Here is a 16,519-nt window from a genome sequence, read left to right as displayed (position 1 = left end):
ACATGGCATTGAAAAACCTTAGTACTACACAGGACTATAAAGGATACTCTTACAAACAAAACACTGTGTTTTCATAGCATCTTAAATCTTAACTTGATTTTTTTTCCAGTTGAAAAAGGATGTGGGAGTAGGACATACGAGCGGGAGGGACAACTTAAAGTGCTGCTGGTTTTCCAGGAACTATGTACTCTGGCATGTAAATACAGAAAAATAACAAATGTACAAAACAACAAAAGTTGTACATTTCAGTGTTTATCAGGGGAAAAAAATCTTTGGTTTTTTTTCGTTGTGATACTAATAGCGTAGCAAATATCCTAAAATTATGCTGAAAAAGAACAAAACAGAAAATTACTAGTTCATTAGCTACATCAGGCTCCAGAATCTGTGACAGTGAATCTGACCCTGAATAAATCAAATGGCCATAATAGACTATTTTGCTCTAATCTCTAACCCTGACTGGACATCAAGTATAGCAGATGGCTGCTTGATAAGATTTGCTTCAATGTTTTCTAAATAAAATTATGCAAATTCACTGTGACTGACCAGAAAGCAAATGGATCAGTGAGAGCACTTATCAAACTGGTGTCGATGGAGAGTTTTCACAAACCCATCATCTTTTGTGGAGAAGGTGTCAGAGAGGGAGCTGTTCAGATGAGGCGTAGGTGTAAACCTCTGCATAAACAATCAGTGTCAACATCTAAATTGAAACTATTTGCAGAATGTAAATGTAAAACTATAAAATATGAACCGTAAAATTTGTACATAATGTTAATAATATAGTTGTTATAGATGCGTTTTGTATAGTATTCTATTTGGTGTTAAATCAGTTTTGTTATGTATTTATGTGGTGATTAATGTGATATCTGTATAGATAAATTTGACTTATATTACCCATGACATGTATCTACCTTATGTATTTAATAAGATACATATTTTATACAGTGCATGTGTTGTTATTAGTCTTATAGTGGTGTATGTGTGCTAATTACTCAGTTATGATCCAAAATGTATCAACAAGTGAAGTGATTTATTTAGTTTTAGTGATGCAAGATGGTGACATCTCAATAAAAACATTATTTAAAATGTAATTTGAAGGCAAACAGATGACTGATTTCAATTTTGGCAGTAGTGAACACACACACACACAAAGCACAGACAAATATACAGTGCTGTTAAAGAAAAACGGATGCCACAGAGTCTGCAATACCTGGGAAGACAAAAAAAGAAAGATGTATTAATCCCTGAGGGGATAGTGGACACGGTAACATACAAACACCAAACTAAAAGGAGATATAAACAGAAAATGAAAAGAGGCAAAGATCACACTTACCACAAACGTTTCCACCAATTTTTATATAAACATAACCCTCATTCCCCCATGTGGTTCCCCAGGAATTTTGCACGATCCAGTATGGAATATCCCCTAAGACAGACAACATGCATTTCCTTTTTTGAATTATTTACAGGCTAAAGGAGCACTAGGTGTATGTGTGTGTGTGAGAGAGAGAGAGAGAGTCCTGCAACTGCAATCACTTCAAAATGTTACATAATGACTGGCCGTACTTTAATGAACTTGTCCTAGGGTATTGGTCCGATCGGGCTGAAATTTTGTCTGTTGCATCTTAAGGCATTAAGGACAAAAAGTTATCAAAAGTTTTGGTGTGGGTTACACGGTCTACCCGTGGCGCCGCCACAAACATGACCCTTTGCCTACACACAGGGAATAGATATAATTGTGGCTGTAACTCCCACAAACTTCATCCAATGTGGATGAAAAAAAATCAGACATGATTTCTATACTATGACGTTTTTCATGACATTTTGAGGTCAAAAAATTTTTTAAATTTTTTTGCCCGATTTTGACGCCTTACTATACTATGATGTTTTTCATGGCATTTTGAGGTCAAAAAAAAATTTGACTTTTTTTGCCCGATTTTGACGCCTTACTATACTATGATGTTTTTCATGACATTTTGAGGTCAAAATTTTTTTTGACTTTTTTTGCCCGATTTTGACGCCTTACTATACTATGACGTTTTTCATGACATTTTGAGGTCAAAAATTTTTTTGACTTTTTTTGCCCGATTTTGACACCTTACTATACTATGACGTTTTTCATAACATTTTGAGGTCAAAAAAAATGTTGACTTTTTTTGCCCGATTTTGACGCCTTACTATACTATGACATTTTTTATGACATTTTGAGGCCGAAAAAATTTTTGACTTTTTTTGCCCGAAAAAAACGGCATACTATGCTATGACGTTTCTTATGACATTCTGAGGTTGAAAAAAATTTTTGACTTTTTTTGCCCGAATAAAACGCCATACTATACGATGACGTTTTTAATGACATTTTGAGGCCGAAAAAAATTTTGACTTTTTTTGCCCGAAAAAAACGCCATACTATACTATGACGTTTTTTAGGACATTTTGAGGTCGAAAAAAATTTTGACTTTTTTCGTCCGATTGGACGAAAAAAACTGGTGTCGATGGAGAGTTTTCACAAACCCATCATCTTTTGTGGAGAAGGTGTCAGAGAGGGAGCTGTTCAGATGAGGCGTAGGTGTAAACCTCTGCATAAACAATCAGTGTCAACATCTAAATTGAAACTATTTGCAGAATGTAAATGTAAAACTATAAAATATGAACCGTAAAATTTGTACATAATGTTAATAATATAGTTGTTATAGATGCGTTTTGTATAGTATTCTATTTGGTGTTAAATCAGTTTTGTTATGTATTTATGTGGTGATTAATGTGATATCTGTATAGATAAATTTGACTTATATTACCCATGACATGTATCTACCTTATGTATTTAATAAGATACATATTTTATACAGTGCATGTGTTGTTATTAGTCTTATAGTGGTGTATGTGTGCTAATTACTCAGTTATGATCCAAAATGTATCAACAAGTGAAGTGATTTATTTAGTTTTAGTGATGCAAGATGGTGACATCTCAATAAAAACATTATTTAAAATGTAATTTGAAGGCAAACAGATGACTGATTTCAATTTTGGCAGTAGTGAACACACACACACACAAAGCACAGACAAATATACAGTGCTGTTAAAGAAAAACGGATGCCACAGAGTCTGCAATACCTGGGAAGACAAAAAAAGAAAGATGTATTAATCCCTGAGGGGATAGTGGACACGGTAACATACAAACACCAAACTAAAAGGAGATATAAACAGAAAATGAAAAGAGGCAAAGATCACACTTACCACAAACGTTTCCACCAATTTTTATATAAACATAACCCTCATTCCCCCATGTGGTTCCCCAGGAATTTTGCACGATCCAGTATGGAATATCCCCTAAGACAGACAACATGCATTTCCTTTTTTGAATTATTTACAGGCTAAAGGAGCACTAGGTGTATGTGTGTGTGTGAGAGAGAGAGAGAGAGTCCTGCAACTGCAATCACTTCAAAATGTTACATATATGTATATACTATGATGTTTTTCATGACATTTTGAGGTCAAAATTTTTTTTGACTTTTTTTGCCCGATTTTGACGCCTTACTATACTATGACGTTTTTCATGACATTTTGAGGTCAAAAATTTTTTTGACTTTTTTTGCCCGATTTTGACACCTTACTATACTATGACGTTTTTCATAACATTTTGAGGTCAAAAAAAATGTTGACTTTTTTTGCCCGATTTTGACGCCTTACTATACTATGACATTTTTTATGACATTTTGAGGCCGAAAAAATTTTTGACTTTTTTTGCCCGAAAAAAACGGCATACTATGCTATGACGTTTCTTATGACATTCTGAGGTTGAAAAAAATTTTTGACTTTTTTTGCCCGAATAAAACGCCATACTATACGATGACGTTTTTAATGACATTTTGAGGCCGAAAAAAATTTTGACTTTTTTTGCCCGAAAAAAACGCCATACTATACTATGACGTTTTTTAGGACATTTTGAGGTCGAAAAAAATTTTGACTTTTTTCGTCCGATTTTGACGCCATACTATACTATGACATTTTTTATGACATTTTGAGGTTGAAAAAAATTTTGACTTTTTTTGCCCGAAAAAAAGGCCATACTATACTATGACGTTTTTTATGACATTTTGAGGCCGAAAAAAATTTTGACTTTTTTTGCCCGAAAAAAACGCCATACTATACTATGACGTTTTTTAGGACATTTTGAGGTCGAAAAAAATTTTGACTTTTTTCGTCCGATTTTGACGCCATACTATACTATGACATTTTTTATGACATTTTGAGGTTGAAAAAAATTTTGACTTTTTTCGTCCGATTTTGACGCCTTACTATACTATGACGTTTTTTATGACATTTTGAGGCCGAAAAAAATGTTGACTTTTTTTGCCCGAAAAAAACGGCATACTATACTATGACGTTTTTTATGACATTTTGAGGCCGAAAAAAAATTTGACTTTTTTTGTCCGATTTTGACGCCTTACTATACTATGACTTTTTTTATGACATTTTGAGGCGGAAAAAAATTTTGACTTTTTTTGCCCGAAAAAAAAACGCCATACTATACTATGACGTTTTTTATGACATTTTGAGGTCAAATTTTTTTTTGACTTTTTTTGTCCGATTTTGACGCCTTACTATACTATGACGTTTTTTAGGACATTTTGAGGTCGAAAAAATTTTTGACTTTTTTTGTCCGATTTTGACGCCATACTATACTATGATGTTTTTTATGACATTTTGAGGCCGAAAAAAAATTTGACTTTTTTTGCCCGAAAAAAACGCCATACTATACTAAGACGTTTTTTATGACATTTTGAGGCCGAAAGAAAATTTGACTTTTTTTGCCCGAAAAAAACGCCATACTATACTATGACGTTTTTTATGACATTTTGAGGTCGAAAAAAATTTTGACTTTTTTTGCCCGAAAAAAACGCCATACTATACTATGACGTTTTTTATGACATTTTGAGGCCGAAAAAAAATTTGACTTTTTTTGCCCGAAAAAAAAGCCATACTATACTATGACGTTTTTTATGACATTTTGAGGTCAATTTTTTTTTTGACTTTTTTTGGCCGATTTTGACGCCTTACTATACTATGACGTTTTTTATGACATTGTGAGGCGGAAAAAATTTTTGACTTTTTTTGCACGAAAAAAACGCCATACTATACTATGACGTTTTTTATGACTTTTGGAGGTTAAAAAAAATTTTGACTTTTTTTGTCCGATTTTGACGCCTTACTATACTATGACGTTTTTTATGACTTTTGGAGGTCAAAAAAAATTTTGACTTTTTTTGTCCGATTTTGACGCCTTACTATACTATGACGTTTTTTATGACTTTTGGACGTCAAAAAAAATTTTGACTTTTTTTGTCCGATTTTGACGCCTTACTATACTATGACGTTTTTTATGACAATTTGAGGCCGAAAAAAATGTTGACTTTTTTTGCCCGAAAAAAACGCCTTACTATACTATGACGTTTTTTATGACATTTTGAGGTCAAATTTTTTTTTGACTTTTTTTGTCCGATTTTGACGCCTTACTATACTATGACTTTTGGAGGTCAAAAAAAATTTTTACTTTTTTTGTCCGATTTTGACGCCTTACTATACTATGACGTTTTTTATGACATTTTGAGGTCAAAAAAATTTTTGACTTTTTTTGTCCGATTTTGACGCCTTACTATACTATGACGTTTTTTATGACTTTTGGAAGTCAAATTTTTTTTTGACTTTTTTTGTCCGATTTTGACGCCTTACTATACTATGACGTTTTTTATGACATTTTGAGGTCAAAAAAAATTTTGACTTTTTTTGTCCGATTTTGACGCCTTACTATACTATGACGTTTTTTATGACATTTTGAGGTCAAAAAAAATTTTGACTTTTTTTGTCCGATTTTGACGCCTTACTATACTATGACGTTTTTTATGACATTTTGAGGCCGAAAAAAAATTTGACTTTTTTTGCCCGAAAACAACGGCATACTATACTATGACGTTTTTTATGACATTTTGAGGTCAAAAAAAATTTTGACTTTTTTTGTCCGATTTTGACGCCTTACTATACTATTACGTTTTTTATGACAATTTGAGGCCGAAAAAAATATTGACTTTTTTTGCACGAAAAAAACGCTATGACGCTATGACGTTTTTTATGACTTTTGGAGGTTGAAAAATTTTTTGACTTTTTTTGTCCGATTTTGACGCCTTACTATACTATGACTTTTGGAGGTCAAAAAAAATTTTGACTTTTTTTGTCCGATTTTGACGCCTTACTATACTATGACGTTTTTTATGACATTTTGAGGCCGAAAAAAAATTTGACTTTTTTTGCCCGAAAACAACGGCATACTATACTATGACGTTTTTTATGACATTTTGAGGTCAAAAAAAATTTTGACTTTTTTTGTCCGATTTTGACGCCTTACTATACTATGACGTTTTTTATGACTTTTGGAGGTCAAAAAAAATTTTGACTTTTTTTGTCCGATTTTGACGCCTTACTATACTATGACGTTTTTTTATGACATTTTGAGGTCAAAAAAAATTTTGACTTCTTTTGTCCGATTTTGACGCCTTACTATACTATGACGTTTTTTATGACATTTTGAGGTCAAAAAAAATTTTGACTTTTTTTGTCCGATTTTGACGCCTTACTATACTATGACGTTTTTTATGACATTTTGAGGCCGAAAAAAAATTTGACTTTTTTTGCCCGAAAACAACGGCATACTATACTATGACGTTTTTTATGACATTTTGAGGTCAAATTTTTTTTTGACTTTTTTTGTCCGATTTTGACGCCTTACTATACTATTACGTTTTTTATGACAATTTGAGGCCGAAAAAAATATTGACTTTTTTTGCACGAAAAAAACGCTATGACGCTATGACGTTTTTTATGACTTTTGGAGGTTGAAAAATTTTTTGACTTTTTTTGTCCGATTTTGACGCCTTACTATACTATGACTTTTGGAGGTCAAAAAAAATTTTGACTTTTTTTGTCCGATTTTGACGCCTTACTATACTATGACGTTTTTTATGACATTTTGAGGCCGAAAAAAAATTTGACTTTTTTTGCCCGAAAACAACGGCATACTATACTATGACGTTTTTTATGACATTTTGAGGTCAAAAAAAATTTTGACTTTTTTTGTCCGATTTTGACGCCTTACTATACTATGACGTTTTTTATGACTTTTGGAGGTCAAAAAAAATTTTGACTTTTTTTGTCCGATTTTGACGCCTTACTATACTATGACGTTTTTTATGACATTTTGAGGTCAAAAAAAATTTTGACTTCTTTTGTCCGATTTTGACGCCTTACTATACTATGACGTTTTTTATGACATTTTGAGGTCAAAAAAAATTTTGACTTTTTTTGTCCGATTTTGACGCCTTACTATACTATGACGTTTTTTATGACTTTTGGAGGTCAAAATTTTTTTTGACTTTTTTTGTCCGATTTTGACGCCTTACTATACTATGACGTTTTTTATGACATTTTGAGGTCAAAAAAATTTTTGACTTTTTTTGTCCGATTTTGACGCCTTACTATACTATGACGTTTTTTATGACATTTTGAGGTCAAAAAAATTTTTGACTTTTTTTGTCCGATTTTGACGCCTTACTATACTATGACGTTTTTTATGACATTTTGAGGTCAAATTTTTTTTTGACTTTTTTTGTTCGATTTTGACACCTTACTATACTATGACGTTTTTTATGACATTTTGAGGTCAAAAAAAATTTTGACTTTTTTTGTCCGATTTTGACGCCTTACTATACTATGACGTTTTTTATGACATTTTGAGGTCAAAAAAATTTTTGACTTTTTTTGTCCGATTTTGACGCCTTACTATACTATGACGTTTTTTATGACATTTTGAGGTCAAAAAAATTTTTGACTTTTTTTGTCCGATTTTGACGCCTTACTATACTATGACGTTTTTTATGACTTTTGGAAGTCAAATTTTTTTTTGACTTTTTTTGTCCGATTTTGACGCCTTACTATACTATGACGTTTTTTATGACATTTTGAGGTCAAAAAAAATTTTGACTTTTTTTGTCCGATTTTGACGCCTTACTATACTATGACGTTTTTTATGACATTTTGAGGTCAAAAAAAATTTTGACTTTTTTTGTCCGATTTTGACGCCTTACTATACTATGACGTTTTTTATGACTTTTGGAGGTCAAAATTTTTTTTGACTTTTTTTGTCCGATTTTGACGCCTTACTATACTATGACGTTTTTTATGACATTTTGAGGTCAAAAAAATTTTTGACTTTTTTTGTCCGATTTTGACGCCTTACTATACTATGACGTTTTTTATGACATTTTGAGGTCAAAAAAATTTTTGACTTTTTTTGTCCGATTTTGACGCCTTACTATACTATGACGTTTTTTATGACTTTTGGAGGTCAAAATTTTTTTTGACTTTTTTTGTCCGATTTTGACGCCTTACTATACTATGACGTTTTTTATGACATTTTGAGGTCAAAAATTTTTTTGACTTTTTTTGTCGGATTTTGACGCCTTACTATACTATGACGTTTTTTATGACTTTTGGAGGTCAAAAAAAATTTTGACTTTTTTTGTCCGATTTTGACGCCTTACTATACTATGACGTTTTTTATGACTTTTGGAGATCAAAAAAAATTTTGACTTTTTTTGTCCGATTTTGACGCCTTACTATACTATGATGTTTTTTATGACATTTTGAGGTCAAAAAAAATTTTGAATTTTTTTGTCCGATTTTGACGCCTTACTATACTATGACGTTTTTTATGACTTTTGGAGGTCAAAAAAAATTTTGTCCGATTTTGACGCCTTACTATACTATGACGTTTTTTATGACATTTTGAGGTCAAAAAAAATTTTGACTTCTTTTGTCCGATTTTGACGCCTTACTATACTATGATGTTTTTTATGACATTTTGAGGTCAAAAAAAATTTTGAATTTTTTTGTCCGATTTTGACGCCTTACTATACTATGACGTTTTTTATGACATTTTGAGGCCGAAAAAAAATTTGACTTTTTTTGCCCGAAAACAACGGCATACTATACTATGACGTTTTTTATGACATTTTGAGGTCAAAAAAAATTTTGACTTTTTTTGTCCGATTTTGACGCCTTACTATACTATGACGTTTTTTATGACTTTTGGAGGTCAAAAAAAATTTTGACTTTTTTTGTCCGATTTTGACGCCTTACTATACTATGACGTTTTTATGACATTTTGAGGTCAAAAAAAATTTTGACTTCTTTTGTCCGATTTTGACGCCTTACTATACTATGACGTTTTTTATGACATTTTGAGGTCAAAAAAAATTTTGACTTTTTTTGTCCGATTTTGACGCCTTACTATACTATGACGTTTTTTATGACATTTTGAGGTCAAAAAAAATTTTGACTTTTTTTGTCCGATTTTGACGCCTTACTATACTATGACGTTTTTTATGACTTTTGGAGGTCAAAATTTTTTTTGACTTTTTTTGTCCGATTTTGACGCCTTACTATACTATGACGTTTTTTATGACTTTTGGAGGTCAAAATTTTTTTTGACTTTTTTTGTCCGATTTTGACGCCTTACTATACTATGACGTTTTTTATGACATTTTGAGGTCAAAAAATTTTTTGACTTTTTTTGTCCGATTTTGACGCCTTACTATACTATGATGTTTTTTATGACATTTTGAGGTCAAAAAAAATTTTGACTTTTTTTGTCCGATTTTGACGCCTTACTATACTATGACGTTTTTTATGACTTTTGGAGGTCAAAATTTTTTTTGACTTTTTTTGTCCGATTTTGACGCCTTACTATACTATGACGTTTTTTATGACATTTTGAGGTCAAAAAAATTTTTGACTTTTTTTGTCCGATTTTGACGCCTTACTATACTATGACGTTTTTTATGACTTTTGGAGGTCAAAAAAAATTTTGACTTTTTTTGTCCGATTTTGACGCCTTACTATACTATGACGTTTTTTAGGACATTTTGAGGTCGAAAAAATTTTTGACTTTTTTTGTCCGATTTTGACGCCATACTATACTATGATGTTTTTTATGACATTTTGAGGCCGAAAAAAAATTTGACTTTTTTTGCCCGAAAAAAACGCCATACTATACTATGACGTTTTTTATGACATTTTGAGGCCGAAAAAAAATTTGACTTTTTTTGCCCGAAAAAAAAGCCATACTATACTATGACGTTTTTTTATGACATTTTGAGGTCAATTTTTTTTTTGACTTTTTTTGGCCGATTTTGACGCCTTACTATACTATGACGTTTTTTATGACATTGTGAGGCGGAAAAAATTTTTGACTTTTTTTGCACGAAAAAAACGCCATACTATACTATGACGTTTTTTATGACTTTTGGAGGTTAAAAAAATTTTTGACTTTTTTTGTCCGATTTTGACGCCTTACTATACTATGACGTTTTTTATGACTTTTGGAGGTCAAAAAAAATTTAGACTTTTTTTGTCCGATTTTGACGCCTTACTATACTATGACGTTTTTTATGACTTTTGGACGTCAAAAAAAATTTTGACTTTTTTTGTCCGATTTTGACGCCTTACTATACTATGACGTTTTTTATGACAATTTGAGGCCGAAAAAAATGTTGACTTTTTTTGCCCGAAAAAAACGCCTTACTATACTATGACGTTTTTTATGACATTTTGAGGTCAAATTTTTTTTTGACTTTTTTTGTCCGATTTTGACACCTTACTATACTATGACTTTTGGAGGTCAAAAAAAATTTTGACTTTTTTTGTCCGATTTTGACGCCTTACTATACTATGACGTTTTTTATGACATTTTGAGGTCAAAAAAATTTTTGACTTTTTTTGTTCGATTTTGACGCCTTACTATACTATGACGTTTTTTATGACTTTTGGAAGTCAAATTTTTTTTTGACTTTTTTTGTCCGATTTTGACGCCTTACTATACTATGACGTTTTTTATGACATTTTGAGGTCAAAAAAAATTTTGACTTTTTTTGTCCGATTTTGACGCCTTACTATACTATGACGTTTTTTATGACATTTTGAGGTCAAAAAAAATTTTGACTTTTTTTGTCCGATTTTGACGCCTTACTATACTATGACGTTTTTTATGACATTTTGAGGTCAAAAAAAATTTTGACTTTTTTTGTCCGATTTTGACGCCTTACTATACTATGACGTTTTTTATGACATTTTGAGGTCAAAAAAAATTTTGACTTTTTTTGTCCGATTTTGACGCCTTACTATACTATGACGTTTTTTATGACTTTTAGAGGTCAAAATTTTTTTTGACTTTTTTTGTCCGATTTTGACGCCTTACTATACTATGACGTTTTTTATGACTTTTGGAGGTCAAAAAAAACTTTGACTTTTTTTGTCCGATTTTGACGCCTTACTATACTATGACGTTTTTTATGACATTTTGAGGTCAAAAAAAATTTTGACTTCTTTTGTCCGATTTTGACGCCTTACTATACTATGACGTTTTTTATGACATTTTGAGGTCAAAAAAAATTTTGACTTTTTTTGTCCGATTTTGACGCCTTACTATACTATGACGTTTTTTATGACATTTTGAGGTCAAAAAATTTTTTGACTTTTTTTGTCCGATTTTGACGCCTTACTATACTATGACGTTTTTTATGACTTTTGGAGGTCAAAAAAATTTTTGACTTTTTTTGTCCGATTTTGACGCCTTACTATACTATGACGTTTTTTATGACTTTTGGAGGTCAAAATTTTTTTTGACTTTTTTTGTCCGATTTTGACGCCTTACTATACTATGACGTTTTTTATGACTTTTGGAGGTCAAAATTTTTTTTGACTTTTTTTGTCCGATTTTGACGCCTTACTATACTATGACGTTTTTTATGACATTTTGAGGTCAAAAAAATTTTTGACTTTTTTTGTCCGATTTTGACGCCTTACTATACTATGACGTTTTTTATGACTTTTGGAGGTCAAAAAAAATTTTGATTTTTTTTGTCCGATTTTGACGCCTTACTATACTATGACGTTTTTTAGGACATTTTGAGGTCGAAAAAATTTTTGACTTTTTTTGTCCGATTTTGACGCCATACTATACTATGATGTTTTTTATGACATTTTGAGGCCGAAAAAAAATTTGACTTTTTTTGCCCGAAAAAAACGCCATACTATACTATGACGTTTTTTATGACATTTTGAGGCCGAAAAAAAATTTGACTTTTTTTGCCCGAAAAAAAAGCCATACTATACTATGACGTTTTTTTATGACATTTTGAGGTCAATTTTTTTTTTGACTTTTTTTGGCCGATTTTGACGCCTTACTATACTATGACGTTTTTTATGACATTGTGAGGCGGAAAAAATTTTTGACTTTTTTTGCACGAAAAAAACGCCATACTATACTATGACGTTTTTTATGACTTTTGGAGGTTAAAAAAAATTTTGACTTTTTTTGTCCGATTTTGACGCCTTACTATACTATGAGGTTTTTTATGACTTTTGGAGGTCAAAAAAAATTTAGACTTTTTTTGTCCGATTTTGACGCCTTACTATACTATGACGTTTTTTATGACTTTTGGACGTCAAAAAAAATTTTGACTTTTTTTGTCCGATTTTGACGCCTTACTATACTATGACGTTTTTTATGACAATTTGAGGCCGAAAAAAATGTTGACTTTTTTTGGCCGAAAAAAACGCCTTACTATACTATGACGTTTTTTATGACATTTTGAGGTCAAATTTTTTTTTGACTTTTTTTGTCCGATTTTGACGCCTTACTATACTATGACTTTTGGAGGTCAAAAAAAATTTTGACTTTTTTTGTCCGATTTTGACGCCTTACTATACTATGACGTTTTTTATGACATTTTGAGGTCAAAAAAATTTTTGACTTTTTTTGTTCGATTTTGACGCCTTACTATACTATGACGTTTTTTATGACTTTTGGAAGTCAAATTTTTTTTTGACTTTTTTTGTCCGATTTTGACGCCTTACTATACTATGACGTTTTTTATGACATTTTGAGGTCAAAAAAAATTTTGACTTTTTTAGTCCGATTTTGACGCCTTACTATACTATGACGTTTTTTATGACATTTTGAGGTCAAAAAAAATTTTGACTTTTTTTGTCCGATTTTGACGCCTTACTATACTATGACGTTTTTTATGACTTTTGGAGGTCAAAATTTTTTTTGACTTTTTTTGTCCGATTTTGACGCCTTACTATACTATGACGTTTTTTATGACATTTTGAGGTCAAAAAAAATTTTGACTTTTTTTGTCCGATTTTGACGCCTTACTATACTATGACGTTTTTTATGACTTTTGGAGGTCAAAAAAAATTTTGACTTTTTTTGTCCGATTTTGACGCCTTACTATACTATGACGTTTTTATGACATTTTGAGGTCAAAAAAATTTTTGACTTCTTTTGTCCTATTTTGACGCCTTACTATACTATGACGTTTTTTATGACATTTTGAGGTCAAAAAAAATTTTGACTTTTTTTGTCCGATTTTGACGCCTTACTATACTATGACGTTTTTTATGACATTTTGAGGTCAAAAAAAATTTTGACTTTTTTTGTCCGATTTTGACGCCTTACTATACTATGACGTTTTTTATGACATTTTGAGGTCAAATTTTTTTTTGACTTTTTTTGTCCGATTTTGACGCCTTACTATACTATGACGTTTTTTATGACATTTTGAGGTCAAAAAAAATTTTGACTTTTTTTGTCCGATTTTGACGCCTTACTATACTATGACGTTTTTTATGACTTTTGGAGGTCAAAAAAAATTTTGACTTTTTTTGTCCGATTTTGACGCCTTACTATACTATGACGTTTTTTATGACATTTTGAGGTCAAATTTTTTTTTGACTTTTTTTGTCCGATTTTGACGCCTTACTATACTATGACGTTTTTTATGACATTTTGAGGTCAAAAAAAATTTTGACTTTTTTTGTCCGATTTTGACGCCTTGCTATACTATGACGTTTTTTATGACATTTTGAGGTCAAAAAAAATTTTGACTTTTTTTGTCCGATTTTGACGCCTTACTATACTATGACGTTTTTTATGACTTTTAGAGGTCAAAATTTTTTTTGACTTTTTTTGTCCGATTTTGACGCCTTACTATACTATGACGTTTTTTATGACATTTTGAGGTCAAAAAAATTTTTGACTTTTTTTGTCCGATTTTGACGCCTTACTATACTATGACGTTTTTTATGACTTTTGGAGGTCAAAAAAAATTTTGACTTTTTTTGTCCGATTTTGACGCCTTACTATACTATGACGTTTTTTATGACATTTTGAGGTCAAAAAAAATTTTGACTTTTTTTGTCCGATTTTGACGCCTTACTATACTATGACGTTTTTTATGACTTTTGGAGGTCAAAATTTTTTTTGACTTTTTTTGTCCGATTTTGACGCCTTACTATACTATGACGTTTTTTATGACATTTTGAGGTCAAAAAAATTTTTGACTTTTTTTGTCCGATTTTGACGCCTTACTATACTATGACGTTTTTTATGACTTTTGGAGGTCAAAAAAAATTTTGACTTTTTTTGTCCGATTTTGACGCCTTACTATACTATGACGTTTTTTATGACATTTTGAGGTCAAAAAAATTTTTGACTTTTTTTGTCCAATTTTGACGCCATACTATACTATGATGTTTTTTATGACATTTTGAGGCCGAAAAAAAATTTGACTTTTTTTGCCCGAAAAAAACGCCATACTATACTATGACGTTTTTTATGACATTTTGAGGCCGAAAAAAACTTGACTTTTTTTGCCCGAAAAAAAAGCCATACTATACTATGACGTTTTTTTATGACATTTTGAGGTCAATTTTTTTTTTGACTTTTTTTGGCCGATTTTGACGCCTTACTATACTATGACGTTTTTTATGACATTGTGAGGCGGAAAAAATTTTTGACTTTTTTTGCACGAAAAAAACGCCATACTATACTATGACGTTTTTTATGACTTTTGGAGGTTAAAAAAAATTTTGACTTTTTTTGTCCGATTTTGACGCCTTACTATACTATGACGTTTTTTATGACTTTTGGAGGTCAAAAAAAATTTAGACTTTTTTTGTCCGATTTTGACGCCTTACTATACTATGACGTTTTTTATGACTTTTGGACGTCAAAAAAAATTTTGACTTTTTTTGTCCGATTTTGACGCCTTACTATACTATGACGTTTTTTATGACAATTTGAGGCCGAAAAAAATGTTGACTTTTTTTGCCCGAAAAAAACGCCTTACTATACTATGACGTTTTTTATGACATTTTGAGGTCAAATTTTTTTTTTGACTTTTTTTGTCCGATTTTGACGCCTTACTATACTATGACTTTTGGAGGTCAAAAAAAATTTTTACTTTTTTTGTCCGATTTTGACGCCTTACTATACTATGACGTTTTTTATGACATTTTGAGGTCAAAAAAATTTTTGACTTTTTTTGTCCGATTTTGACGCCTTACTATACTATGACGTTTTTTATGACTTTTGGAGGTCAAAAAAAATTTTGACTTTTTTTGTCCGATTTTGACGCCTTACTATACTATGACGTTTTTTATGACATTTTGAGGTCAAAAAAAATTTTGACTTCTTTTGTCCGATTTTGACGCCTTACTATACTATGACGTTTTTTATGACTTTTGGAGATCAAAAAAAATTTTGACTTTTTTTGTCCGATTTTGACGCCTTACTATACTATGACGTTTTTTATGACATTTTGAGGTCAAAAAAAATTTTGAATTTTTTTGTCCGATTTTGACGCCTTACTATACTATGACGTTTTTTATGACTTTTGGAGGTCAAAAAAAATTTTGTCCGATTTTGACGCCTTACTATACTATGACGTTTTTTATGACATTTTGAGGTCAAAAAAAATTTTGACTTCTTTTGTCCGATTTTGACGCCTTACTATACTATGACGTTTTTTATGACATTTTGAGGTCAAAAAAAATTTTGACTTTTTTTGTCCGATTTTGACGCCTTACTATACTATGACGTTTTTTCTGACTTTTGGAGGTCAAATAAAACTTTGACTTTTTTTGTCCGATTTTGACGCCTTACTATACTATGACGTTTTTTATGACATTTTGAGGTCAAAAAAAATTTTGAATTTTTTTGTCCGATTTTGACGCCTTACTATACTATGACGTTTTTTATGACTTTTGGAGGTCAAAATTTTTTTTGACTTTTTTTGTCCGATTTTGACGCCTTACTATACTATGACGTTTTTTATGACTTTTGGAGGTCAAAATTTTTTTTTACTTTTTTTGTCCGATTTTGACGCCTTACTATACTATGACGTTTTTTATGACATTTTGAGGTCAAAAAAATTTTTGACTTTTTTTGTCCGATTTTGACGCCTTACTATACTATGACGTTTTTTATGACTTTTGGAGGTCAAAAAAAATTTTGACTTTTTTTGTCCGATTTTGACGCCTTACTATACTATGACGTTTTTTATGACATTTTGAGGTCAAATTTTTTTTTGACTTTTTTTGTCCGATTTTGACGCCTTACTATACT

At 30.8% G+C, this 16,519-nt stretch overlaps 1 protein-coding gene and 1 long non-coding RNA gene across 2 annotated transcripts in view; both read right to left on the bottom strand.

Moving 5' to 3' along the window:
* Positions 1–285: 285 nt before the first annotated feature.
* Positions 286–1,571, bottom strand: LOC121188521. Its single transcript, XR_005894712.1, has 2 exons — positions 1,331–1,571; positions 286–1,207 (listed from the first exon to the last, which is right to left on the bottom strand). It is a non-coding gene; the product is annotated as an uncharacterized LOC121188521 (long non-coding RNA).
* Positions 1,572–2,483: 912 nt separating this feature from the next.
* Positions 2,484–16,519, bottom strand: part of ctso (cathepsin O) — a 28,440-nt gene continuing 14,404 nt past the window's right edge. The window contains exons 7-8 of the mRNA XM_041048323.1: positions 3,232–3,324; positions 2,484–3,108 (exon numbers count right to left, since the gene is read on the bottom strand). Coding sequence (XP_040904257.1) covers positions 3,074–3,108; positions 3,232–3,324 — 128 coding nt within the window. The 3' untranslated portion in view covers positions 2,484–3,073. The remainder of the gene's footprint in view (positions 3,109–3,231; positions 3,325–16,519) is intronic.

The sequence above is a fragment of the Toxotes jaculatrix genome, chromosome 10 (genome assembly GCF_017976425.1).
Source record: "Toxotes jaculatrix isolate fToxJac2 chromosome 10, fToxJac2.pri, whole genome shotgun sequence".
NCBI lineage: Eukaryota > Metazoa > Chordata > Actinopteri > Toxotidae > Toxotes > Toxotes jaculatrix.
The sequence above is the reverse complement of the archived record's forward strand: the minus strand, read 5'-3'. Positions and strand labels throughout refer to the sequence as shown.